A 27,460-nucleotide genomic window follows, 5' to 3' on the forward strand; every position below is an offset into this window, starting at 1 on the left:
CTTATGTGTTGGACTGTGCTGCGCATGCGCGGAAGAGACACGTATGAGATACACCAATCAGAAAGCTGCAGGCACAGACAAGTGGAAATATGGCTGTGTCCAAAAAGGCGAATGTGCAAAGGTCTACAGATGCTTCTGTTCTATCCACATAAGGAACAGAAAAGACCTCGTGAAGAGCGCATAATGGCTCCAAGCAGCACAGGTAATAAGCCCAATCTTGGAACTGTATTGGCAAAGGCTGGTCCTACATCGACTAACTACTGTCGACTGACTACTCCCGCGTCCTGAATGGCTGTGTCTGTTTGCACTAGCTTTAGCAAAAATCTCCGGAAAATAGGGCGGACATTACGCTGCAACAGACATGCAGCACTCGGATGTAATGGCATAGCTTTCACGCTTTATAAAAGCAGAATTATTAGAGCGGCTTTTTTTGGAAACGACAGCCAACGAGGCGCCAGCGATCAGAAAACACGACTAAAGTGCCATCGAACGCCAGCTAGCAGGAAATATATGACGGCCGTTTTATTTCCACTGCGATCTTTTTCGCCTTTCCCGCAGATGATGCACCGTTGAAAGATCTCCACTGGGCTCGAAGATGGCGGTGCTTAAGGGGAAAGGCGGTTCATTGTATGTCTTCGACTCTCAGCCAGATTCCATTCTCGGGATATGCGAAGATGAAAGAAGATCCAATCTGCAAGTCTTTCTCCTGCAAGGCGAGAAATAAAGAAATTAATCTCCACAAGAAAGCAGCCATACGTTCGAAAACAGTAAAATCACCCGGTGTCCTCGCTGTGACTTTTTATTCATTTAGGACACATTTATTGCAATCTAAGCTCTTTATCTCTACGGGAGGCGTGAGCTACGCTTCCGAACACTTACTTGTAAATTCCGGTCATATATGTATAGCTTCAGCAGCATTTTCGAAGGACCGATACACAGACGGCAATATTGCGAAAGGCAGTGCTGTTTTTTAAGCACAGCGCAGCACTGTTGTCGGAAATTCGGGACAGCTCAGAGCCAATGCCACTAAGCCTTGCGATCTGTTGCGTATCTAAGGCAGAGGTCATGTTTTTCCCAAACAAGAATTGTAGAGACTGTAAAGGCGTTTATTCGAAGCGCAGGTCGGTTGGCGTTGGTCGAACGGCGACACGACGGACACACTCACGGGCGTCACTCGAAAATCCCAGCTGCACTTCGTCTGCTTCTTCACTGCGCTGCTTGAACTCCTGCCGGTCGGCCCCATTACTAGACAAAGGAATGAGAAGGAGGAGGAACAACTTTATTTACGTCATGGCCTAATTGCATCATGACCTAATGGCGCCGTGACGGGGGCCCAGGCGGCAACTCAGCGGAGGATCTGAGGCCTTTGTCGCTCAAGAGCCGCGGAGACCTGCTGGACGGCCCAGGTTTGCACGTCACGGTCAGAGCATTCCGCCGCAGCCGCGAGTCGCGGCGGAATCGTTATGCTTTTAGAAGCCTCGTCGGGGAATTTTGTGCAGTCCCATAGGATGTGCGTCAGAGTTGCCCTCTCCCGCTGGCACACGCGACACACATCACTTTCATATAAGTTTGGGTATAGATGAGTCATTAACACCGGGGTCGGTAAAGAACCAGTTTGTAGTTGTCTAAACCTCCGCTCGGCTCAGTCCCGGGTGTGGGGGTGGGAAAGTCCTTCGAGCGAGGCGGTAAAACTGCGTAAGTTCATTGAATGTTGTCATGGGGTCTTTGGCACTACACCACGTTGGACGGTCGGTTGCAGCGGCGCGGTTGGTTAGCGCTCGCGCCACTGCATGTGCCGTCTCGTTGTGGTTAGCGTGCTTCTCCGACGCATCGTTGCCCGCATGCGCAAAGGAATGAACTTTTCCACAAGTGTTACTTTCTAGGTGATATTCCGGAGACGTTAAAAGCAGTGACGTCCCGACGTGTCGCTGGGCCGTTTTCAAAAGCTGTCAGTGTTTAAACCATGGCGCTGTGTGGAAATGACCATAATTGACACCAATTTTGGGAGACGGAAAACACGTTTCCTGAAGAACCTTGGACTCCAATCGTGTTTTCCTAATAATGAAAAGAGAACAGGAACTCATATGTCTGTCGGTCAAGACCATGTTTGCAAGCAAAAACAAGAAAAAAACCCTCCAAAATTGACATGATGTGAATACAATCATTCACATGATCATCTTGTGTCCCTTAGTAGTTGTGTAGGCCTATTCTTCATCTCGTCCATCCACATCGCTCTGTAATCGAGTGTTCTAAAGCTGCGCCACACAGATGTAGAGTTCTCCGGATCGAACTTTCGCAGGCACTGTTAAACGAGCTAAGGCCTTTAGTTTCTTGTCAGATTTATTTATTGTGGATACCTCAAGGGCCCTTGGGTGGGGGCTTAACATGAGGGGTCTATGTCGTGCTCTATGTGATCAAAAAAGAGGTGGACTAGGTCACTGCCCTGAACTCTGGTAATGATATAGTTTAGTGAAAGGCACAGACTGGCTCATCTACGTATATGCGTTTTTTATCATCACCAACCTGTCCGCGCCATTTCTGAACTGGTCTTAAACTCAATCACGGGTACCGGACAGGAAAAGCACAATTTACGACTGCCAAAAACTGCGTTTTGAAGAGTAATTTTCACCAGTCCTCTTTGATGCCTGCTGGTTGGCTCTCTCCTCAAATATATAGTTTTGCATTTGGTTTGTTAATTAGATGCAGCCCTTTTCTCTACCAATTATCTGCTGTTTATCAGCGGTGGCTGCCGCCTCTGAAGTCAGGGTGGACAGCTAGCAAAACGACGACCACCAGGTCTGGCAGGAATACCTCCAGTAATGACAAAGAATACAAACAACAAGTTGTGAAAAGGATCGTTCCAAAACAGGGCTCCTGATCTCGTTGCTTATTTGACAAGTCGTCTAAACAGCGAGGCCTCTTCCGACTTTCAGATTAGTCTACTCTCTTAAACTAATTTTCTTAATGGCAATTTTTCTCATTCTTCGTGAGATAGGCTATTGCTTGCGCGTGGAATTATGGTACCAGATCTGCCTTTACTAGCAGCAAAGAAGTTTAGTGCTCGAAATCCGAGCGAAATACCTGCTATCATGTACATAGAAACCATGAAAAGATTTTTTTTTCATCCAGCGTGCTAGAAAGTGTTTGTGTTTGTATGTCGTACGCTAATTGAACATATCTTGTAATAACGAAGTGAATTTTGAAAAACACGCTGAAACATTTATCCACACAAGGACGGACGAATGCCTTCCACCTGCTTTTCTTGAAAGCCTTAGCATCATCCCTCCTACCTTGAAAAACGTTCAAATATGCGTATATTCAGCAGGGCCTACCTTGACATGACGAGCATCGAGGACGAACCTGTATTTGGCCAGTGCTTTGGCCATGGTGAGTTTCATCTCAAGCTGAGCGAATCGCATACCGATGCAATTTCTCGGACCCTGGCCGAAAGGCTGGTAGACCATAGGGTCTATCTGGCCTTTGTTTTCGGTGCCGAACCTGTTATGGTAAATTCAGAACTTATCAGCTAAATCAGATAAGAAAATTAGAAATTCAGGGCTAGTTTTGTGACTGCTAAAAAGAGGAAGGCAGCATTCACTCCTCATAACTGTGCCCATTTGTTACCGTGCTTAGTTAGGTTACTGCGATGCCTTGGAAATTTGCATGCTGTCAACGCTATGTATTTTTGAGCTTAGCTTTGACGTGAAAAAAGTTCTTTCCTACATACAAGACGCCTTGCTAGAAGCTGTGAAGGAATTTTATCCAGTATTAAAAGCTCATAGTCATGTACAGTCTTGGTCAAAAGTCTTTAGGCCAAAGGCTTTTCTCTTCAGCCGCATGACAAAGCCATTACGGGACTATTAAAGACCGAATGACCATGAAATGCCAGCAGTAGGTGTCTTCTTGCGGTAGAGAAGCTTCCTGCTTGACTTATGTTTTCCATGATGCACTACACGGCACATTATGGAAACATTTATTTCGGTGCAGCTGAACGCTGTTGCCTTAAGACTTTTGACCAAGCTGGCACATATCGCTCGATAACATCTTCGGTGGCCGCTGTCGGATTCCAGATTGGAATAAGTGTTCTGAAACAACATTCAATCCAGCCTGAACATACGCCTCGAAGAATGTATGTAACAAAGTTTTTAAATTGTGGAAACTTGTATTTTTAACGAAAAGAAGTACACCAGGTGCATCGGCATTGGAAAACCGTTGCTTAGGCCTTCATAAACGCGATCTTCAACACACTCCTGCACAACACAGGCTAACTTTCCTTCCTTCCTCTAAGCCACCCTAGAACGAAACACGCGTCTACCACCTCGCATCCGGACCAAAATTATACGTCATAATTAACACTGAAGCATTCCAAAACCACTGGTGCTTTTCTGTCATTCTAACTACGCAGGCCATACTTTTTCGCAGAGTTGTTCATACTGCGTAGCATGATCATCGTGTGGAACAGTTTGAAATCTAATATCCCTACTCAGTCGGACACAAACCAGATTTCAAGAAACAATTCGCCCTTTGAATAATATTAGGTGTTTCAGAGAAGACCGCGATTAATTTGTAACAAGTTTTTTGAGTTACGGAGGCCGCTTATATGCCAGAATGATAACTGCGTTGGAGGACATCAGAAAACGAGGGAATAATGTTAATAGTTAGTCATTGAACTAATTTCTCATAATTAACTTTTTAGACGAACAGCTAGACGCCTGTTTGTAATTAAAAATTTGTAGCTGGTGGTCAGTAATAAAGATATCAATTTTTAGAATATCGAAAACACTTTACCCTCAGCGCTGTGGCTAGGCAAAATTTGTGTATTTAGACCAGTTACGTGCACTGGAGGGAGCGATTTGCCTGCATGCTTCTTGAAAATGCATGCATGTTGGTACGATGTAGCTTAAGTCTATTGGACCACAGCACTGAGGCTAACTGCGTTTTAGAAATTCTAAGAATGATACGGCTGGCACTATCGACCGGCTACAAATCTGATTGCAACCAGCTGGCTAACTGTGATAGTTGAAAAGTTAATTATCAGATGAGTTAACTGGCTAACTACTGAAATTTATTCTCCTAATTTCTAATATCCGTCGACTATCGAATTATTCTGCCGCATAAGCCTTCTGCATACCTTAGAAAGCCTATATTTAAAAATTTATGGCACGCTTGCCTGAAACACCTTGTAACTAAATCTACAATACTAGTGATATCATCCTTTTATATTTTTCTAAGTGCAAGTTTTCCTGTTGTGCGGTTTCATTGTGTGCCGTGTAATTTTACTTTGACGCTATTTAAGATTGAGAGATTTACGTGCTTTAATGTTTGTATTTTTTTCTGTGATGTTTCTTGTCATCTTGAAGCTCCTTTTCACTTCTCTCTAGAGTTAAGTAGAGTAATCAGTTTTAAAGTGATAGGTTATGGTTGTTTTGTTGTTTTAACAAACACCCTCTCCTATTTCATCATGTGATGCCCGCGAAAAAGCGCTTTCAAGGGTACTCTAAAATAAATCACTATATCGTTCTCTGCGGATTTCAGTGACGTATTTTAAATCTTACGTAGATATGCTTGATGTGACTTTTCCACACTAGATTCTTTTCATGGATTTTCACACTCCCACAAAATAGTTCTGTTTATGGCAGACAGTGTTTTCTGCACATGGTTCTATTGTTTTCATGTCTCTACACCACTCTTGTAGCGCTATTCGGGAGTTGAAGGCCTCAGAATAGATGCAGAAATGGAAGAAAAATTTGCTGCTGATCACTGATCAGCCGACGTCATTCAGTCAGTCATGCCCTTGGGAAGATGAAGACCCCCCCCCCCCCCCCTCCCCCCCCGCCCAAGCGTAAATCTACCTCTCCGGATCAAATTGGTCAGGCTTCTCCCAAAAGGTCGGGTCGTGGCTCATGTGGTAGCTGGGAATCAGTATGCTGAGACCAGCTGGTATGGTTATACCGTTGTGTTCATAGTCGCTGGCGCATGCTCTAGTGGTGAACCTGCGCAAAGAAAAAGAACTTCAACCTCTGCACGGCACCTTACTCAGCAAGCTGCGTGCAAGATAAAAATTAGCCACTTGCTTCCTTACAGAGAGAACGGAATCAAAGATCTTGCAGTGTTCGAAAAAAAGTTTTATCATGTATAGATAAGCCTTTGAAGTGGCTGTCAACCGTGGCGTGAGATGATAAAATACTTTCACTATCGCATTTCGTCCAGATAGGGCTCATGCCAGCCGACGTCCGTGCCTTTCTTTTTGTTGAGCTGGCAGTCTTAGACCGCATGGTGCTTGCGATGCGAATGTTTGGCACTGATAATGAAAAACATTCAAGTGGCAGCCGCCGGGACTATTTATAAACTGGAACGAATGCATTTGCTGGAAACTAAAGGTTAGCAGAAGTTAATGACGCTTAATCAAAGAGAAATATTTGAGTGGCGATTTCAATTCCAGCATCAAGTCTATATTTATTGTACTGCAACATTTTCTCTGCCCGTAGATGATCACTTTATATCTGCCAGTTCAGCATCGGCTTTTCGCGAAAAGCTCAATAATTTTCGAGACTAAAATTCGGAGAGGTTTGTGCAGCTTGCTCTAAGGACTCATTTGCAACAGACTTTAGGCAGATATGAACGGGTGCGGTACAGGCACTTGATTTGATGGAAAACAGTTTTTCATAAATTGGAACAAACAGCGCTAACATAAAGACACGATAGAAGCACCACACACAGAGCACTGGTTTCCATCGCCTTTATTCAGGAAACACATGCCCATTATGATTTTACGAAGCCAAATACGTTATCCATATTTATAGTAGAGGCATACATATATATACAAGTTTACAGCGTGAGAAGCGTCAACGGTGCACCTGATACGTACAGAAAAGAAGAGAAATAAAAATTCGTGCATCCATGCTCAGTTTTCCTAGACACCAGCAACTAGCGCCATCTCTGCGCTGCCAGTAGCGAACACCGCGTAACTCTATTGAAATGTTTAGATTTTAATTTGAGAAAACCAGAGGGTGCGACACTCATTGACGACCAATCTCCCAGTGTGCAAAACGTGAATTATAGAATGCTTGCTGCGCTCACACAGACTAGTCCTGACGCCGTAAAATTCATTGGTATGTACAGTACCCTTCCCGCGTTAATTTTGAGTACGCAGCGCCACGTGGCCTTTGGTGGCAACCGCGCAAACTAAGCGTTTTAACTATAGACGTTTGTCCACAATTCCTGTGGTTGTCAGGATTTTTACTTTTCGTTGTCACCCTTAAAAGGGCCGTGCACTGATATACTCATCAGCTGCGCGGGAAATTGTATGGCTTCCTGTATTTTTCGCGCCAGTTAATATTTATTCAAACGCTTTTAGGGAGGGCTCCCAAAGTATATTATAGTTCAGTTAATGAGTAATTAGTTATTCGTTTAAGTTCAGCCAGTAGATTACACTGGCAAGAAAGCTGTAAAGCGTTATTTTGTAGCCGTACGCTTCCGCCAAGGTGGACGCTAATGAGTAAATACCCCCTAGTGGTCAGTTAGTATGGCAGCCTCACTTAGTAAAGATGAACAGCCACACGAGCTGCAGTGCGCTAAGAAATGTATCTCTCGTACCTTCGCGTAGCAGTGCAGTCATGCTAGTGTTGCTGGCCGCTGACGCAATGTCCCTATGGTGTGCTGCTAGTTTTACGATGCAATAAACTCATACACTTTGTCACACAAATGTCATACGATTATCATATAAGTGCAATAAAAATGCCATTCATTTTCGTAAAATTGCACAATTGTCCTGCAGATGTCATACAATGTAATGCAAATTGTATGGCATTTCTAAGATGAAGGCTGTTGAGGTTATTGCATGATACAACCTTTTTTCAGCAAAGTAACATGCCAAAACAGAGAGGATAATGGCACACACTTTGAATGAACTCCCCAAATTTGTACTGACACTTCTTCTCACACCCCTTGTCCTTCGCGGATTGAGGCCTAGCCATGCAACGCAGCTTGCAAAGTTTACTCGGAGCTAGGAAAACAACTGTGACATCTGCACACTGTGCAATCTTCGTAAGGTTTTCGGGCGCTATATACACAATTAAGTACAGTCTTTGTCAAAGATATAGAGCCTAAGCGGTTTGATTGTAAGCCGTGTAGCAGAGAGATTTAGCATATTTGACACTCCTAAGCCTGGGAGGGTTGGGAACTTAAGTTCATCCTGCCTTAGTGAGAGTAGGGTTCTTGAGCATGGAAAAGAAGCCGCACTACAGGGCTCAGAAGCAGGCGCCTTGGGCTGGATACTTTGACAAAGACTGTGCATAGCTGACTTGCAGCTCTTTCGTAGTGTACGCTAGACCTATAGGACTGATTGGTTTGCTTCGGATTAAGTTAACAGGCTACACATCAGAAGAGTAGTTGTTAGGTATGCCAGCTAGGAAATGCAGTACATAATGTTCCTGACAGCACGGTACAGAAAAGGTAGGAAGAAGTATTCGTTACAACACGAAACAATATAAACTAATCTAGACGAGGAGCAGCGATCTGCTAGTCAACGTTTTAAAAACAGAACTTCGCTTCACTGTATTTTCGTACGGGCCCAGACAAGTCCTCCTGTCGGAAGTAGGCTTGGAGACTAAAGCTCCGCCCCCCCCCCCCCCCTCCCGTCCAACTCCTGCTCATTTTTTTTTTGTATTCCTCACAAAAGTGAGTTTAGCAGCAATACTCTGAATATTGTCATGACGACTTCTTTTGTCAGAAGAAAAAATAATTTTTTATTAGTTCTGGTGGCATGAGCTTCCCCGAAAAATTTTCTCCAGCTATGTCTTCGCCGCTTATATAACAAATCTTGCTGTTTCTATGTCAATTTCCAAGCATTGTGACATTTTTTATAGAGCTTTGCAGATGCCTTTGAAAATTTACAGTCGCTTTTGGCGTTGTAAAACTGTTTGGCTTTCTTGATGCAGGCAAAAATTGTTCACTAGGGAAAAATATATTTTCGAGAGAACTGGCACACCCCGTCTATAGGGCTGAGACTTATGAGAAATTTTATGAACGTAGGACTCATAGCAACCGTGCCGATACTTGCGGAGAAGCAAGGTGCTTTCCGAAAAAAACACAGAAAACTCTTTGTACAGTGCAAGAAAAATATTTTGCAATGTGTGCTTCCTTTCAGTTGGAAACAACAGGTCAAAACGGGTGTTTTATCAGTACTCGACCGCAGGCGCACAATGACCACGTGACATGAAGGCGTGAAGTGCGGCTGTCAGCGTATTAGTGGGGCTATTCACGTTGAGCTGAGTGAATACGCTCTACATAGGTAAGCATAAGGACCGGCTCACGCGGGAAATAACAGAGGCAAACAAGGCAGTCTGCTATGATGATGCGCGCGTGAGGGTAGTGTGTGTGTCACTGACAGTTGAAATACCTGAAATTTACATCTCGATAACAAGTTTTTCTATCTTTTCCTTTTCTCTATGCGCATGTGAGCTGCACCACTTAGGAATGTCCCGGTATAAGCGCTATTCGAACGCGTGCTTTGAAATTAGAGGTTTTTTAAATCAACAATGTGTGCGTTCTGTTTTCTTCCTAGCCTTTTAATTAATGTAATCAGTTTATCGTTCATTCTGTAAGTACAGTATTGAAGAAACAAGCTGAAATCTGCACTTGAGATATGAAATTCTTGAAAATATTTCGTATTAAAATTCTAAAAATATCGTATTACAACTGAACAAACATTGTAAGAATTAATGGCCAATTAATCACAATGAATAACCACAATGAATGAGGCTTTAGATTAAAATTTTGCTCTGTGGCTGCTATACTATCTTTGGCTCTTAAAGCGGGGAGAAAAAGTTTACGGGGTGCGATGTGTGTCGAAAGTTATTTCAACGCTGTCATGTAAGCCAATAACCTGAAATACCTACGAACGTACTTGCATGCACCATTAGCTGGCAGCAGTGCAGCGTACTTACGTCACAACTAAGCATTTCATTGATTTTTTTCCCGAGTATAGGCATTACGTAAACATTGTCGCCTACTGAAAACATCCATGAGATGAGAAGCGTTCTTTACTATCTTTACTGATACTATCCTACAACCGTGCTGTAAGTACAACAGGTCAAAACAGTGCTTACCCAACAACAGGAGAGTAATAGCGAAGAGATTCCGAGATGACTTGGTCCAAGTATTTTATCCCAAAGACGTTGTCGTACGTAAAGGCTCCCTGAAAAGCAATTTTCGTTAACTTAAAATCAGTGTTCGTGAATGACTTTCATAACTAATTTTAGCGGAAAAGGAAAAGGAACTCCCGCACATCTCTCTCGAGGACTGCCAGCACTTCTTCCCGGAGTCGATCCTGAATGTCCTGATGCTTTGCTAGAAGATAAGCCATGAAGGACATGGCTGTGCCCGTGGTTTCAAACCTGGAATGTACACCGAGAAAACTGGTTTACTATTCCGAAAAAATTTGTTTGTCTCTGCTGATGACGCTGACAACGTTTTATAATGTGCTTGTAACTAACTGCTCAACTGAAACGAGGCTGCTACATTTAATGAGTGAATTCTTGCCTCAGAAGCATAAAGCATCTTGCGTTTAGCGCATACAGGATATTGGCTTTCACCTACTGTTCGTTGGCAATTAAGTCTACTGGAAAAACGAATCGAAAAGATATCCTTCAAGTCAGATGACATAAATAAGCCTTCTTTTAATTCAATACGAGGTTAAAAAGTAACTCAAAATAAATCTGATAGCGCTTTTCTAGAATACTAGAATGAAGACAGTTGGATGTTAAATGTGCAGCGTTTTGTGCGCATCAGTGCGAGTGTTCCATGTGCGCGAAAAAGACGACGACACTACGAGACGGCGCGGCGAAAATAACCGTCCTTCGCTTGGTCGGTTTAGTAGGGAAACCTCAGTGTAGTGACGCCGCTTGCACCAGCGAAGATATGCTTTCAAAGTTTGGAGCCGGCGAACTCCGATTTAGTAAATACTCCCGTGATCTGTCACCTCGATTTGCTTGTAAATGAGCAAACTGCGTAAGTAACTACGTAAGTAACTACGTAAGTGATTATACGCATCGTGTGTGATAATGCAGCGACGGCTGAATCACAGCGGCACTGAAGATGAGGCGCCCTGACTTGAATCGACACGCATCTAGCACTGCGATGCGCCCAATCACAGCCCACTCCAAATGTTTTGGCCCTTCATTACGTACAACCTGATTTCTCTATCTTTATTTTTAATTTTGTGGATCTGCCTGCAAGCCTGGAAAAAAGGAACACTTTCTCTTTGGTGGTGTTGCAGCTGCAGCATCGATGAGCAAGCCGGAATGCTTGCTGAGGTGAAAACACATCATAAGGGACAGCAACAAGACAAATTTGAAATTGCCGGTGGAGCCTTGACTGGCCAATCACGAAGGCACTTTGACACGACAAGCGAAATATTTTGGGGAGGCAGAACTGGACGGCGAAGCCACCTACACGGGCAGAACACTTCGCGCGAAGGCGCCTTTCGTCGCTTCCAGCCACCGCTTGATCCTTCGCGATAAATTTCGCGCACATGGTGCTCAGTCTAATTTTATCCGAAAACGTAGTGCACGTTTTATTTATTTCGACAAGCCTTCATGCAAACACTTTATTTCTGGATTCAAGCCAGGTTATAAAGCCGTAATTAACAATCAAAACCAGGCTGTCAAACTAATGATCAGCATACCCTGCTATAAAGAAGACAAGGCCGTTGGCGACAATCTCCGCGTTGCTCAGAAAGCGCTTCTTTTTGCCCATGCGGACCTTGGAAGGCTCGCTTTCTGAAAAGGAGAAGTCATGTAAATGCTCTTCATTCTCTTAATACGCCCCGCCGATCAGGGAAGCTTCTCTTAATTATGTACCTCGTGTTGTCTTCTACGTTCCTTTATTGACAAAAAAATCGGGCCGTGGTTTAGCCCTGGTAAAACATGGAGTGACGCGATAGCTACAGCTGGCCGAGTGGAACTTGATCACCAGCTACTCCGAATCACGTGACCAGCCACGGCGCCGTGCGAACCACGTGACCAACCACGTGAAAGCGTGGCGGCGAAGCCACCCCGTGGCTGGGCCACCACACTGACGGCTCGAAATGCTACCATAATATAGCTATCGCTACAAAATAGAGTAGTTCCTTTCCTTAAGAAAAATTACTATCATAACTCTATCATAACTATCATGACTATCATAACTCCCCATCATAACTACATGCTATCGGGGTTCTTTCTTCGATGTTATGGTTATTTTCCTACCACGTCGACTGTACTGATTGGAAAGTGGTCACGATTGTTAGATATGTGCACGCTTTTGCACTGCGGCGTTCTTAGCAGCAGTGAAAATCTGTAACCACGTCATACCTGCATAAATAAATACAAAGCAGCGAACAAAATTGATGCAGCGTATTTACGTTACCTTCGGAAGTCGACTCAGCGTCGTCGTTTATTGCTAGAGAGTGCACGTTAACTGGGGCCCCTTCTTCCACCTCGGCGTTGAGCATGAGCTGCAAAATGTCCGTTCTTGCAGCCTAAAGAGAGGAAGAAGGGAAAAGGAAAGCGAAGAGGGAAGACGTAACACCTTTCGTAACGTAACAACTCATTACCACAATAACAATACCGAGAAATGCAACAGAAAATTTTCTGTTGTCACAACAGAGTCTTCTGTAGTATTTTAGGACTTTACAAAATGAATTTCTGCCGTAACAACGAGATCTTGTGTAGTACTATGCATTGTCCTGTCGTAACGACAGAGTCAGTTATGTCACGATAAAAAAAAAAGGTTCGCAATACTACAGAAAATTTTGTCCTAACGACAGCATGACAAAAACATTTTTGTTGTGCTTTGGGACTGGCTCTGTCGTATATTTGTCGACTCGAAACGTAGGCATAAAAAATTGGCGTTCTGTTTCTGCCCCATAGTAACCTTCCCACACCACTTTGTTTTTTTTTGTGTTATTTCGGAGGTTGTCGCTAAATACAAAGAGCATTTTTTTGTAATGTGCCCTCCCCTCCATATTTTCCTGCTGCTTCTACAACGTTTACTTAGCGAGAAAAAAATATACTGTGTCTTGCGTACGTATCACTGCCTCACCTGAACATGACGCAGCTTCTCGTAAATGCATATCACTACTGGAGACAAAACTTCCAAAGAAGAAGAAAAGGGTGGGTTCCTTAGGGGTAATCGACCTCTGCGGTATCATACACAGTTGTAGAGTAGCGACAACTTTCTATCTGGTTTGACACTACAGTGGTTCAGTAACAACAAAACAAACCATGAAGAGCCTCCTGCATGGCTTGTTTATATTTTTGCCCGAGACGTTGACGGAAGTCACGTCATTGATGTTCAGAAACAAAAGTAATAAAGACAAAATATTTAAATATACCAGCACAGGTTGCATTATGGTGCTCATATTATCATCATCTGCAGCGTGAAAATGTAGACTGCAGGATTTAACCCTGTCCTGTGCCATCTGCGGCTGCCTTATCTCCGCGAACTTCCTGATCTCATCTGCCTCCCTCAACTGACTTTCTGCCTCCCTCCTCTATGCCCGCTCTCACTTGATATTCATTCCGTTGCTCTCAGAGCTCATCGATTATCCTGGCTTCACATTACATGCCCTGACCGTTCCCATTTATTCCATTTGACTTCTACAAGGATAAAGTTACCTCACATTTTCCCCTTAAGCCATTCTTCTCTCTTCCTGTCTCTAAACATTACACCTCTCATTTTCCTTTCCATAGCTCAGTTTGCTTTCGTCAACTTAATTTCCAGCCTTTGTGTTAAGCCTCCAAGTTTCTGCCTCATAGAGGATTGCTGTCAAGATACAACTATCGTATACTTTCTTATCGATAGGTAGTGGTAAGGTGCTATTAATGTCATAAGAGGGCCTGCGAAGTGCACTCTATTCTTATTCGCTTAGTTAGTTCACTCTCAGGATCCGGTTACGCAGTTGCTACCTGCTCTGAGTCAACGTATTCCCTTAAAACATTCAATGCTTCGCTTCCTAACGTGAACTGTTGTGTTCTTTCGTGGCGTATGAACTTACCTTACATCTCCCCAAGTTAATTTTTGTTCCCAAGGCTCTGCTTTGCCTGCCTAAGTCCTAGACCATGCTTTTGCAATTCGTCCCTTTAGCTACTTTGAAATGCAACGTGGTTAGCAAATCAGAGATTCCTAAACTATAGCCAATCTAGTCTTCTCAGTGCCCCCTGCAAACAAGTAGTGAATACTAATGGAGCTATTATGTTTTCCGGCCTGACACCTTTCCTGATTGTGGTTTTACCACTTTCCATATGGAGGACTATGGTGGCTGCGCAGCCGCTATAGATTTTTTCCGGTACCTTTAAACACGCTTTTCTTTCAATATCCTGATTCTGCAACGCCTCTGATTCACAGACGGCGACATATTACTAGCGTTAATAAACACAAAGGACAGAGAGCAGAAACACACAGGACAGACGCTAGAAAGCACCAACTAGCCCAACTTAATTTTTTAATAATGCAACGCCTCTATGACAACTCAGGTTTCGAGTGAGTGAAATGCTTTCTCGTAATAATAAAAGGCTATATATAGAGAGTTTCGGTAAGTTCTGCGCATTGAGTTATGACCTGTTTTATGGATTGAATATGGTCTATCGTCTAGTAGCTTTTACGAAAGCCAGCCTGGTATTTTTTTAACTTGTATTTGCACTTTTTTGTATTTTAAAATCTGTTTCCCACCTGCTATGGCCTAGTACACAAGGTCGCAGTATCCGTGAATAAATTTTAAAAAATGCTGTACAGTAATAATATGTACACAGCGGTATCCTGCTGATCAGCAATTTACACGTGGCTCTCACTGGTTCACCAACCCCGATAGCACTGCTGTTGCGCTGGGCTGGTATTGGCTTCCCCAGAAAGTACTTACCTCACGGTTTCCGCGTCGGAACTCTATAACCGGAGTGATGTCGTCGATAATGTTGTCTGTTGGCGTCTTGTCATATCTTGAACCAAATGTCAGAATCAGCTTCCACAGTGGAGTGAATTCTGGGAAGGAAGCTGTTGAAAGAGGTAATATGCTTTCATGACGTGACATACTTTTGATATCCGAAACATCTGAAGATTACTTGCAGGCCCCTCTTATCGCCTTTTTTCTTTCTGCGCTGAGACACAAAATTGCGGGATGTTTCACGCGCCTTGTGAATTAGACTGAATGATACGAATAATTCTTTCAGTCATATCCCAGCGAAAAAATCATGCCGGAAACCGAGCGGAAGTTTAGAGTTACCTCTGCTTGTTGTACTCGATAATGCGCGAGCACTACTTAGCATTCCACTTATTCGAAGTGCAATTTTAAAATTGGAAACCTTTCCGGAGATTTCCTGTTGAAGTTGGGCGCCCATTCAGGTGCTGAGACGCTTCTACCGAACTCCCATGCAGACGACCGACTAAACTGCCGATTCGTGTAGCCGATTCGTGTAGCTGACGACGCATGCTTCTCTGGTCAAGAAAAGGCGATAGGCTCTTCCGCCTAACCCGCCGCTGTGGCTCAGTGGTTAGAGCGCTCGGCTACTGATCCGGAATTCCCGGGTTCGAACCCGACCGCGGCAGCTGCGTTTTTATGGAGGAAAAACGCTAAGGTGCCGATGTGCTGTGCGATGTCAGTGCACGTTAAAGATCACCAGGTGGTCGAAATTATTCCGGAGCCCTCCACAACGGCACCTCTCTCTTCCTTTCATCTTTCACTCCCTCGTTTATCCCTTCCCTTACGGCGCGGTTCAGGTGTCCAACGATGTATGAGACAGATACTGCGCCATTTCCTTTCCCCAAAAAACAATTATTATTGTTATTATTATTTTGCGTCTCAGTTTCTGGCGGCAGTCTGTTGCGTTTCTAGAGGTACAACTCCTGAGCGCTTGCTCCCATCCTCGAGCAAACTTCCTCCCATTAATAATCCGTTATTGATGTCTTCCTTTGTTATTTTGGGCAAGGATGGCGATGATTTTGTTTACTAAAATCAGTGTGGTGGTTGTGGTGGTGTCGCCTGCTGGTTTCCTTTGTGCTGGTGCTGTCGTGGGGCCCGGTACCTGCCTGGCTTCGGTGAGGGCTGTACGAGTAGTCTGAGGAATACAGTGGTTATGCGAATTTTCAAGATCATCCGCTCCGTCGTTCGCTGCCCCGTTCCGCCATGTGTTTATGCGAGCTGCTGCCGGACGAGCGGCGCGTGACTAGTCACGTGACCTATTCGTCCGCGGTCCGCTTGGTCGTTTCGATCGCCCTTACGCAGCGCTTCTTTGTAGAGTCTAGCAGACGTCCCAGGTTTCTGGTAATGTTAGCTTATCGGTGCATTACTAGCACTGTCTTACACTCACTGGTACTATACTTAGCTCTGAAACCGTTTTTTTCTGGTTACATATGAGGAAAAAGGAAACGTCAAAATGTCCCAATTCAATCATTATTGACCCCATCAATCACCTGTTGCTGCTCCCAGCTTGGCTTCAGACATTAAAACGTGCCTTAGCGCACTCTTCTTCACGTTGATGTTTCTTTGTTAAATAAGCGTAATTTCATTTGGATTGATTATGGTTTATGGAGTTGAATCTCCAAAAGTTACTCAGGCTATGAGAGATACCGTAGTGGAGGCCTTCAAATTATTTCGACTTCCTTGATTCTTTAACCCTGCACTGACATCGCACAGCACACGGGCCTCTAGCATTTCTCCTCCAACGGAATGCGACCGCCATGGCCGGAATCAAACCTGCGTCATTCAGGTCAGGAGCCAAGCATAATAACCACTGAGCCACCCACGGCGGCTGTGTCTTGTTTTGCCGGCATTGGAAGCGCCTATGATGTTGTGAGCGTTGCCCTGCCTATTCACTGGCCACGAGCTATTTATGCATTACTCTGCTGCTTCGTCGACATCGCTTTGAGTCGTGTGGTCGCCGCAAGCCCACTGCTATGTCCACTTACGCAACCGAACGCGTGAATTATAGCATTTATTTTCAGCGATATACCATGCACGCATCCTGGTGTGTGATCAGGTGCAAATAATTGCAGGAGACTTAAAGAAACGTAAGATCGGTGCACAACTGTGTTGAAAAATATTTTTATCTGTTTGCAAGAAGACCGTTTGCATCACACGGGTACGATACCAAGTTGCAAAGTCATAGACTTTTCTCGTAGGGGCAGAATTTTTAATCGCTTAGCATTAGTCCTGTCATGTGACATCTGCCGGCTGACCTTCAGCAGCTTAGTAGCGGGTGGCCGCGGAATGCTGGAGATCGCGCAATTCAGCGCAACAGGGATGTGCCTGCGGAGTCAAAGCATCGGAAGGGACAAGCGGGGAGTTAACACAAGAAGCGCCATCTAGCCACTGGAGCTAATGCTTACTCTAATGCTTACGCATTCACCACCGCATAAGTGGCAAAGATCATCTATGATTTTTTATAGCTATACACGATAGCCTGCTGTTCCGAAAAAAAAAGTTTGTCGGGACCACGAAATATGTTTTAGCCGTAATGATTGGTGACGGACTATCTGGGAACAACCCGTTTGCAACGTAAAAATCAACTGCTATTCATTATGCCTGGGAACTCAGTTTCAGGGGCTTTTCACAATTGAACCTGCCCCTCTCTTACTTGTGAGATAGCTTCTCCACGCAGTCCTAAACTGCTTGAAGCTTTCCAAGCTGTCCTGAAGGAGCGATTCAGCCGTGCTGTTTTTGCCCGTCTTCTGCTGCAGGTCGGACTTCATGCCGAACGCCGACCGAACGATGACGTCAGCAGTTAGCCTCTGGAACAGCTCGCGAGCTTCGAACACTTTGTTCTGTGAGTGGAAATTCTTGAGGACGCCGAGAAACTCGTTGGTGCAGTCGTCCATAAGGCCCGCCATCTGCGATTGCAATCTCCCCAGTAAGTGTCACGCTCACAGGGCTTCCTGTGTTATTTCTCCGACGGGCCCGAAAAACATGACCGCCATCGTCCCTGCGGATATTCAATTACATGGCCACACACACAAAAAACGCACTAAACAGTGGAAGGGAAGTAAATACCAAGCCATTTGCCTATCAATAAATAAGTAAGTTTCAAAAAATTTGAAGCTTATTCTATCGACAAATAAACGAATCAAGTAAATATATAAAGCAACCTGCTTTTGCCCGCAAGCGCCAATAGAGGCCTCCTTCTGGCGTTAAGTCGATAATCCTTGATAGGGGCGGAGCTATGCACCAGTCTTGAAGGCAGCTGCTCAAGAACGAACACGGAACGGTGATGCCTTGTGGACAATGCATTTTTATAAATTCAACAGCGGGAAAGTAGGATAATTATAGTTCAGTAGAAAATTCCTCGATCGTAGTAGCGAAGATGGGAGGGGCGCTTTCCGATGCTTGGAGGGCAAAATGTATAGGTCATGTTAGCAGGCCATAACTGGCAAACAAGCAGTGAATTTCTGTAATTTTGTTCATCATGGGCTGTTTAGTTCAGTTCTGATCAATCGGCTTGCTTTTAATACCTTAAAACTGGCTAGGTATCACTAAGAGGAGTGGTCGCACGTATAGCATTTCTAACAAGCTCTGTTCCAACTCACGGCGTCAACGCCGGAAGTAGTGCAGGCAGATTGGCGGCTTTCAGTACTAGCGGGCAATTCATACCATTTTGACTGGTGGCTGTATAAGGTCTTCAGTTCAATTGATAATCGTACGGCAAGGAATCTGTCATAAATGGCAATTTTGGATGTGGGGCGAATGTGAGGCGCGACATACCCATCAATTCTGGACAAGAGCATTTTCATTTCACTTCACTTCACTTTATTACCTTAAAAGCCCCCGAGATTGGGGGTGTTACATAAGGGGTGAGTTACATGTATAAATCAGATATAATAAACAAACAAAACACGTAAAGTATCTAAATATTTCGCTGTTAAATATAGTCGCTAAACAATTCACAAATGTTGATGGACAGGTGATTGCGGCGATCGAGCAGGAAAACGTTTATGAACACAATTTTTTAATATAGTGTAAGATTTGACTACAGGAATCAATATATCTGCATATCGCTCGATGGCAGTCTTGTATTTTTTTTCTATTTACATTTTTGCTATCGTCAAAACCGTTCCCCGTTGGGTTTCTACGGGAGTCTTAACTTTTAGATGCGATCGATGGAAACACTTAAACAGAAAGATTTTTCTACATATCAGAATAATGGACCATTACCTTCTATATCTCTATAAGAGTGTCTTGCAATTTTTCAATTTTCAAAATTTTGCCCAAGAAATCTGGACATGAACCTTTGTTTGCAGTAGTACGGAAGCGCCAGGTAGATACCGAAGCTGAGCTGAGTTCTTTCAGGCTCTAATGGGAGCCAGGCGGGAAGTTTCTGTAACCGAAGGCCAGTAACCGTCTAGTCTTGTATTGTGCATGAAGACAGCTCCAAGGCGCCATTGCCAACAACAGCTCTCCATTGTAACACGAGAGTCAGGCTGTTATGCAGATAATTATAGCTTTTGTGTGACGGCGTACGCTATGTCATGTATCGTTCTGACACTGTTGAGCTGTGGAAAGCGGAAGCTAATAATAGCATTCAGTCTTCTTGAAAGGTGATCATTCATTGCTGGCAATGGCCAAGAACAAAGGGCTGTAAAAGCCTGATGAGTGATTAAACTTGGGAAGGTTGGTAAATTGGAGTGGGAGTGATTGGGCAAATTGGGCGAAGCGCAGCAAATATGGACATAAGGGGATACTTGCGCCAGTCGCCTATCAGGCGTGGTTTCACAAAGTGAATTAGATTTCTTAAAAGGGCCTATCACGATAGAGGGGAAATAAGGACATGATAAGGGTTATCTCTCACTGGCCAGAGTTTTATGGTTGCTGGACACGTGTGCAGGTAATTTGCGCTTTGTATGCTCGCTTTCGTAATTGCTTCTTTTTTTTTGTTTGCAAGATTCACGACGTACAAATTCTTTCCTTCCTGCAATAAAGTTCAGCTAATGACAGCACCTGTCTTGCCTAAGTCTCCCTTCTGTCCGCGTTTGTTGCGTTGTTGTGGTTCCTGACTATAAAACCCTGCAAAACCTTCTCAACAAGTTAAAAAAAAGCATGAAATTTCCCAGTTGGGGTGAAGCGGACAGCCGAAAGAAAATTACGAGAATGAGAATTAAAACAATCTCTATCTCGAAGATTCGGTATAGTGTTCTGAGGATCCCGCTTAGCTTCGTTCTCGTCTGAAACGTTTCATGGCAGCAGTGACACATCAGAGATAGCCTACAAGCTCGACCTTAGTGTGAAACCAGATTGAAGTTTTTACAGCGACAGCTGTTATGCGCCCCTCCATGGCTTGCGCGTCGTAGTCGTCCGGCGTCGTCGCCGTCGGCGTAACCGGTTGGTGCGTTAACCGTGCCTGCGGTGAGTGCATGGTCAACCTGGGTCGCATAAGCCTACGCGTGACTCTGTTTGCAACAGCTGCCTGCCAGTGCAGGGGTGCATCATTTGACCACTACGTACCACTGCGATTGGAGGTAACTGTATCTTTTCTACCTCAATATATCCCCAAGTCTAAACGCCTGAACAGCTATCGCTGAATATCGCCTTACATATAGTCGAAACCGTCCTGTAAATTTTTTTCCTCTGTAATGTGCGGCATTGCTCTGAGATAGAAGGCAAATAAACAACCTAACCGGCGCACTTAGATGAACACCACTCTGTACCCGTAAGCTAAGGGTTAAAAAAATGAAAAACGTCTCCCTGGAGGGAAGGAACTAAAGGAGGTGTAGGAGCCGAGTTTGTGCTTCTCAAAATGCCTAATTAGTGGGCGGCACATGTGCTTTTATTAACGGGAGAAACTGGGCTAACCGGCTCGTATTCATGGTTGAGGAGTGCGAAAAAACGCAAACGGAGAAAGAAGACGAAAACACAACACAAGCACCAACTCGCACTGAACTTTTTGGAACCAGCAGCAGCACGTGCATGAAAAGACAGATAAAAAGAAAACAGAAATCAGTATGGCAGCAATAGCGGTCGCAAATCAGGCTAGAAGACAGCACGAAAATCAATGAAAAGCCTGGAACATCACCAACAAACAAGAGACAGGAGGAAGCCTTGCACCTTAAAGGAAAGCAATTTCATTTTTTATTAGGCTGACTGATGTGGTACTGATGCACCTATCCCCCGAATGAGCAATGCGAAGCGTTCCCTTTTAATTCGCGCATGCGTTGAACATGATGGGTGAAAAGAAGGAAAGTGTTTCATGCCTGGATAGACATCACAGCAGATAACTGATTAGCATAAATGGTTTGTGGAACCGCTACCACCCTCACCATTCATCACTTTTCCTGGGGCACTTGCTGTTTTATAATAAATTCCGCGTCCGCCGCTGTGGATGACAGTGGCGCTGGTGAACACTCACAACTTCAGGTTACCCGTCACACGAGTACACACTAAAGCACAATTTTGGACAGCCACCGTCATGCCTTCTTTTGTAATATCTCATACGCGACATACGAAGGTGATGGGTTTGGATCCCTTTGGGCTGCATGTGGTAGTCTTGTCTTCTATTATCTAATCAGTTTTCATACAGGAAAGGATCACACTATTAGTTATCATTTACTATATACCTTGAATTGAAAAAAAATTGTTTGGCTTTTCTAGGTTTCATTGATTGTTGGCTTCCTTCAAATGCTTGTATACTGCACCCCTGATTTTCTAGCCTCGACTTCTCAAACACATGCGGGAAAGGACCTTCGTCACGTGACCACAGCTTACCTTCTTCATGTTGCTCGTCGAGAAGGCAGGTGTGAGGAGGCTACGCATCTCTTTCCAGTGGTCGCCCGGCGTGTTTACCAGATTCTGTTTGTTGACCGGATGGACGCGGGCGAAGCCTGATGTCACCTGCGATCGCGAAGTCGTCCCATGCACCACGACACAATTTAATTCCTGATAACATGCGTTTGAGAGCCGCCCATTGCAAGGACGGTGACGTCTGTAGCGAATAGATGGGCCAGTCGTGGTACAACATTATCTATACCAGTATCTTAGATCTTAAAACATTTCTTTGTAAGCAAGGTTCACGCATGTAGACCAATGAGCGTGGCTCTAATTATCGGTCGTTATTATCCTGTTAAACGCATTGCCCTCACAACCATGCGCATGCGTCAAAGCGTACTGTGACTATTTATGCATTAACGTTACCTCGCAAATTTCGTTTTTATTTATATTGTTGTAGTACTCATAGCAGAATTGCATAATAACGCATGACAATTTTGTATAACTTACGCACACTTTGTATTACGTTCACTTTTTTCGACTGCCGTTTTCTTTCACATTTTACGTCCATCGATCTGTTCTGCATATTCTGGGAGCACATAGTATCCCTGAAAGTCGAAGTGCGAGAAAAAGTTCTCTTTGCTCAATGCTTCGCTAAAACGGCTGACAAACGCAGTCAAGTTCTCTCGCATTGAGTTCGAGACTTGTTATTCTTGACGTGAATAAATTTGAATTAAAGTTCCAACACCAACAGCAGATGGATTGTCAGTCCGTAGTCATCTTAGCCAAAATTGTAGTTATCATGTTTTGTATTTAGAAGGGTAGATGCTTGGGCTTGTTGCTTCATTTCGAGGGTAAAAAAACGTAACGCCAAAAAATACGAGAACTCAGAAAGACAGACACACAGCGCTGTGTGTGTCTTTCCGAGCCCTCGTTTATTGTGCGCTATGTTTTTTTAACCTTTAGATATTTTGTATTGCTTCTGTTCCTGCTTCTCTGCTGAATTGAATGGGTTGTTTGGGAAAGGAAATGGCGCAGTATCTGTCTCATATTTCAGCGGACACCTGAACGGCGCCGTAAGGGACACTTAAACCGCGCCATAAGGGAAGGGATAAAGGAGGGACTGAAAGAAGAAAGGAATAAAGAGGTCTTTTTTCTGCTGCATTTTACATTTTTGCTCGCTTCTTTTTGCTCAATTCGTCTCTAACTTCTAGTGTTGTGTAATACCTTTAGTATTCTTTTCTATACTGCCACCTACCGCCACCACTGATATTTTGTTTCCCTGACTTGAGCAATGTGCTAATTGTACAGAATTGGCTTTCGTTTTTGTAATCTGAAGCAACTTCTTAGTAAAGTATAACTGTGCCTTTGAAGTTTGGCTTCAAGGCTCGGACAAAGAATCCTTAGCACATGACTGGTTTTTATTCCTGTTACTCTGTTCTTCGTCTCCGTACTTTGCGGCTAACTTTCAAATCTCAAGCACGTAGCAACTAAGCTGAAGCCAAAGTATTGTTGCAAGAGTACTATAACAACTGCTTGCGTCTGCGGGAGGCGCCAGCTTGCCTTTGACCTCTTATTTGTGTATTTGTGCAAACAACAGAGCGCTTGACGGTACTGTGCACACAGAAAATCTACGCGCAGTACCCAGGGTAACTTCCTTAGTGTATGCAGAAAATTATGCAAATGTATGCAGACAATTATGCCAACTGAGTAGACGACGCTATTAGGTACGGAAGAAAAAAACGCGGCCGGATTGCAGGCCCTTCCCCAGAAGGCTAAGAGTTCTCAGTTAAGAGAAACTTTATGGCTTTAAGTAGACAGCCACGGAATCTTTGATGATTTCGTGCCACGTTTAGGTTGAGAACATACCGCTCTGAACACATGATTACTTCGTTGGTACCGTATAAGGATGAAAACATTCATTGCATTTCTCAGCTGCACTGTAAATGGTCACGGTACGAAAGCGTGTTTTTAATACCAAGCTGCACTCATAAGTTGCGCTTCTTTTGTGATAACGGTGATAAAAACATTGTGATTTGACTTTAACAGTTTGCTGACAGGGTTAAATTATAGTTCATTGACTCCCACGCATTGCGCAGCATCCAAGTTCGGCTTTAAAATCTCCTTCGGCCGGTCTTACAGCAGCCACAGTGATCCATCAGCACATTACATATTTAGCGAAGGCACAAATACTCGAGATCAACAAAAATTAGGTTCCTCACTTCTCTTTCATAGAAAGAAGAACAAAACTGTTTTTAAAAACATCGTCAGGAAAAGAAAATTACAGGAAGTGCAATGTCCAACTCACGCCTCGGCTGTGAAAGTTTCCGAAGTCCTTTATCTGGATCTTCTTAATCAGCTCTGGGTCCTTTGCGATAAGAACGGGAAAGGCGCCGTTGTAAAAGCTGCGCAACAAAGATGGCAAGACGATGAACCAGGACGCCAAATGTTGCACTAGAAGCGACTGAGATAACGCTGTGCCAATCTGAACGAGAGAAAGTATAGTCGCCTGGATATATAACAAGAGGCTGGCGAAAGTACAAGTCGTAAATGCTGTTCTTTTATTTGGTTGTACTCATTCATTCTCCGTACGGCGAAAGCAAAGTGTGCAGAGCTATGATTAGACAGAGGCGCCATGAAGGTCAGGGTAGTATTAACACAGCTTTATAACTCTACTGAATCCACAAAGCGGCCGCAGATGTTGAGTTGGCGCCCAACTACCTTGTTTGATGCTGGATGCCTACCAGCCTCTTGCTTTTAGTGCCTAGTGCCAGCCGACAAACACATCGTGTCTCTCTTGGCCTCTTGAACCTCTTGGCTAGTGACAAGATGTGTTGTTTTGTAGTGAATATCTATGCTATTATAAACAGTTAAAATAGCCCAATTTGCTTATTATTGCTTGTTTAAAACGTGCAGAGGCGAAGCCTTTTATGGCATTAAATGATTGTTTTTACACTTTTACTGCGTACAGCTGTACTTAGTTTTGAAAGCGGTCTTGTGCAACGCTAAGCATTGTACATTGAGCTCTAAGATCGTCTCTATAATGGATAAGCTAAGAGCGTAACAGTTGGATTCACATTTATTTCCGGAAATTACATTAATTTCATTTTTGTTGCTACCGAATAGACGAGCAATAGAGGAATACAATATGGTTTAATTTAAACTGCAGCTCTCATGCTTCCGGTGGGTCGGCGGGAATTCTTGGTGCTGGCTCGCGCTACCTGATACATTCTTTTCAAGAGCAAGTCTAAAGCTTAAGCTTTTACCGAAGGAAACATAATCGATGAAATCATAGGACATCGTTATATGCTGTGTAAGAGGGTCTCGCCTGCCAGCAGTGCACATGTGTGAGTTGGCTCAGTTACGAGGAAAAGTTATGCGAAAGCAATCACCCCTTGATTGTTGTTGAATCGAAGGTTTTCCTGAAAGTAGTTCCGAGAATCGAACGGGTGTTTTAATGGAGAAACTTCGCGACACTGCAGTTATTCCGGCGCCTGTGAGTTCAGGGCCATAGGTAGTCAGAGGTAAAACATTCTGATGAGATGACCCTGGAAAGTATTGTCACGGTAGCCTGTACGAAGTTTCAAAACCTAGGCATATTGCATTCTTGTTCTCATAAATGCAGGTGCTAATGAGGGATACGTTTTCTAACACAAGAAACCTGTGGTAGAAACAAGGAATGATACGTACCCTACGTAGTCTCCGTAATTGTCCAACCATTCTTGGATCGCCCTTGCTGAGCCCTGCACGTTCAACGGGTACTGTTCTTAATAGGAAGCGAAATGACGCTGTAATCAGAGTGCAAGTAGAGAAAAATAGTCACCGTGAGTAGCGTTGGCACGATGTCTGTAATCCGAGTCATTAAGAAACCACCCATAGTCCCTATCTCTCGACGCAGAGCCTCTATGCTCGGTCCAGAGGTTCTTTAAGTGACTTATATATACATGAAGCCCAGAAAATCTAGACTAACGGCACGAGTTAATGCGGTTGTCACAACATACTGCAAGGGGCTGAACATCAAAACCCACGTCGATATTAGGAATCTTTGGTACGCACCACTCTTTCTTAAAGCGGTCAGAACTAGTCTGTGCGAAAGGAGGAAGCACTCTTCCACATTCCTCGTGCCTCCTCCTCCTCCTCCTCCTCCTCCTCCTCCTCCTCCTCCTCCTCCTCCTCCTCCATAACCTTCTGCTACATTCCTTTATGGAGTCCATATTCGTGCTCCGTAAAGAAATGTGGCTAGGCAACCGCATATAGTGCTCATGGTTTGGCGTTTGTAATTTTTTGTTGGCTGTTACCCGGCCAGAGAACACTACTTTAAGGCAGAGTTATTTTAATGAATATAGAGTAGGTATGCCAGGTTGTTAATCCAGGCTTCTCCACTACTTTAAGCAAGTTCCAAATTTCTACACGCGCTCTTCACCTTTAGTTACACAATGAGAGGTCATTCACTTGTAAGTCTGTAGGGATAACTAATTCGCTCGGGTCTTAGTGGGGTGGCTCGTCTCTGTGTTTTGTCGGTATAAGGAAGCTATCTATCCTGCTCTGCCTACGGTGGGTATGCCGCTTCTTAATATTTTTAGACGCTTGTCACATGACGTCGGTCGTTGCTAGAATGCGGAATGTGAAACTTACTGAATCGCCGACCATGTCTGCTCTGATGAATTAGTTTTTTGAAGTCAATATGGGCTGCCGTTTCACGATATAACAGCGGAATCAAAAAATGTTCCTTAAAAAAAGTGACGTTCGTTTTTTCTCTTAACACACAGTACCTTGCGGATAAGTTCTGAGAGGTTGCCCGAAATGAAACTTGGTGGAGGTCCGGGAATTCCGATGTCCTTGAAGAAGGATAGCCTTCTTTTGCGTTGTCTGAAAGGAAACATTACAGAAACCGCTATAATGACGTCATTACCCCTACAAAGAGCTTACACATTTCTTAAACTGGGTGGAAGGCCTTGACATCGTACTTGAAGAAAACATCGTGCTTTGAAAAAGGGCACATATTGGTAAAGCAGTCCCACCAGCTACGACCTACTGAAACGTCGCACGAGTCACTACATGACAGTAATAGAAATCCTCTATACTAATTAAACTCCAAGTCTGCCACAAACTGCACAACTGCACACTTTATGAATCGTAGACAATTCATTGCACTGATTAATTTTGCAGCCCAAGAAAAAACGCTAGTAATTTACTTTGCAAAAGGTATCCCGAAAGAAAGTTGTCAAAGTTGTGATCTAGTGCCATAGCGCCTAGACCATGAAATGAACAACGAATCTTCATTACAAAATTTTTAATTTCGTACTGCTTTTTGTGCTCTATGTCGCCGGGGCAGTTACAGTGAAATTCGCCCTAGTTAAGTGCGGCTATTATTCTCGCTTACTGTGACCGCAGGTCTGCCCATTCTTGCTTTTTTTTTATCGCAGAGAAAAAAAAAGCAAAGATTTCCGAGAGGCTCATCTCAGAGGGCGGCTGTAATCCTGTAGGTTGGACCATAAGTTGCGCCTTCTGAAGGACTACGAAAAACCGACGTACTTACATGACGAACCATGTTGTGAAAGCGATAAGAAAGCTCAGAAGGAAGACTTCAAGCATGCTTGAATCGGTGCGGGCCCAGGTTAGCCTTCCACATGCAGCTTGGTGGGAGCCGCAACATGCAATGAACCTCGCGCACGGGACGCGGTAGGTTGGAGATTGCAGGCGCAGACAACCCTCTTATCTCTAGTTCTTGCACCC

The 27,460-nt window shown here is 44.1% G+C and overlaps 1 protein-coding gene across 1 annotated transcript; it reads right to left on the minus strand.

Annotated features, from left to right (window-relative positions):
- Positions 1 to 499: 499 nt before the first annotated feature.
- LOC144100980 (cytochrome P450 3A21-like) lies at positions 500 to 27,422 on the minus strand. Its single transcript, XM_077633940.1, has 14 exons — positions 27,264 to 27,422; positions 26,497 to 26,593; positions 25,415 to 25,467; positions 24,033 to 24,129; positions 21,725 to 21,850; positions 17,610 to 17,862; positions 14,900 to 15,030; positions 12,409 to 12,520; positions 11,687 to 11,780; positions 10,289 to 10,397; positions 10,110 to 10,198; positions 5,853 to 5,993; positions 3,333 to 3,498; positions 500 to 706 (listed from the first exon to the last, which is right to left on the minus strand). Exons 1-14 carry the CDS (start codon positions 27,317 to 27,319, stop codon positions 623 to 625), a joined length of 1,608 nt encoding a protein of 535 aa, XP_077490066.1. The 5' UTR covers positions 27,320 to 27,422; the 3' UTR covers positions 500 to 622.
- Positions 27,423 to 27,460: the final 38 nt, after the last annotated feature.

The sequence above is a fragment of the Amblyomma americanum genome, chromosome 8 (genome assembly GCF_052857255.1).
Source record: "Amblyomma americanum isolate KBUSLIRL-KWMA chromosome 8, ASM5285725v1, whole genome shotgun sequence".
Classification (NCBI taxonomy): Eukaryota; Metazoa; Arthropoda; class Arachnida; order Ixodida; family Ixodidae; genus Amblyomma; species Amblyomma americanum.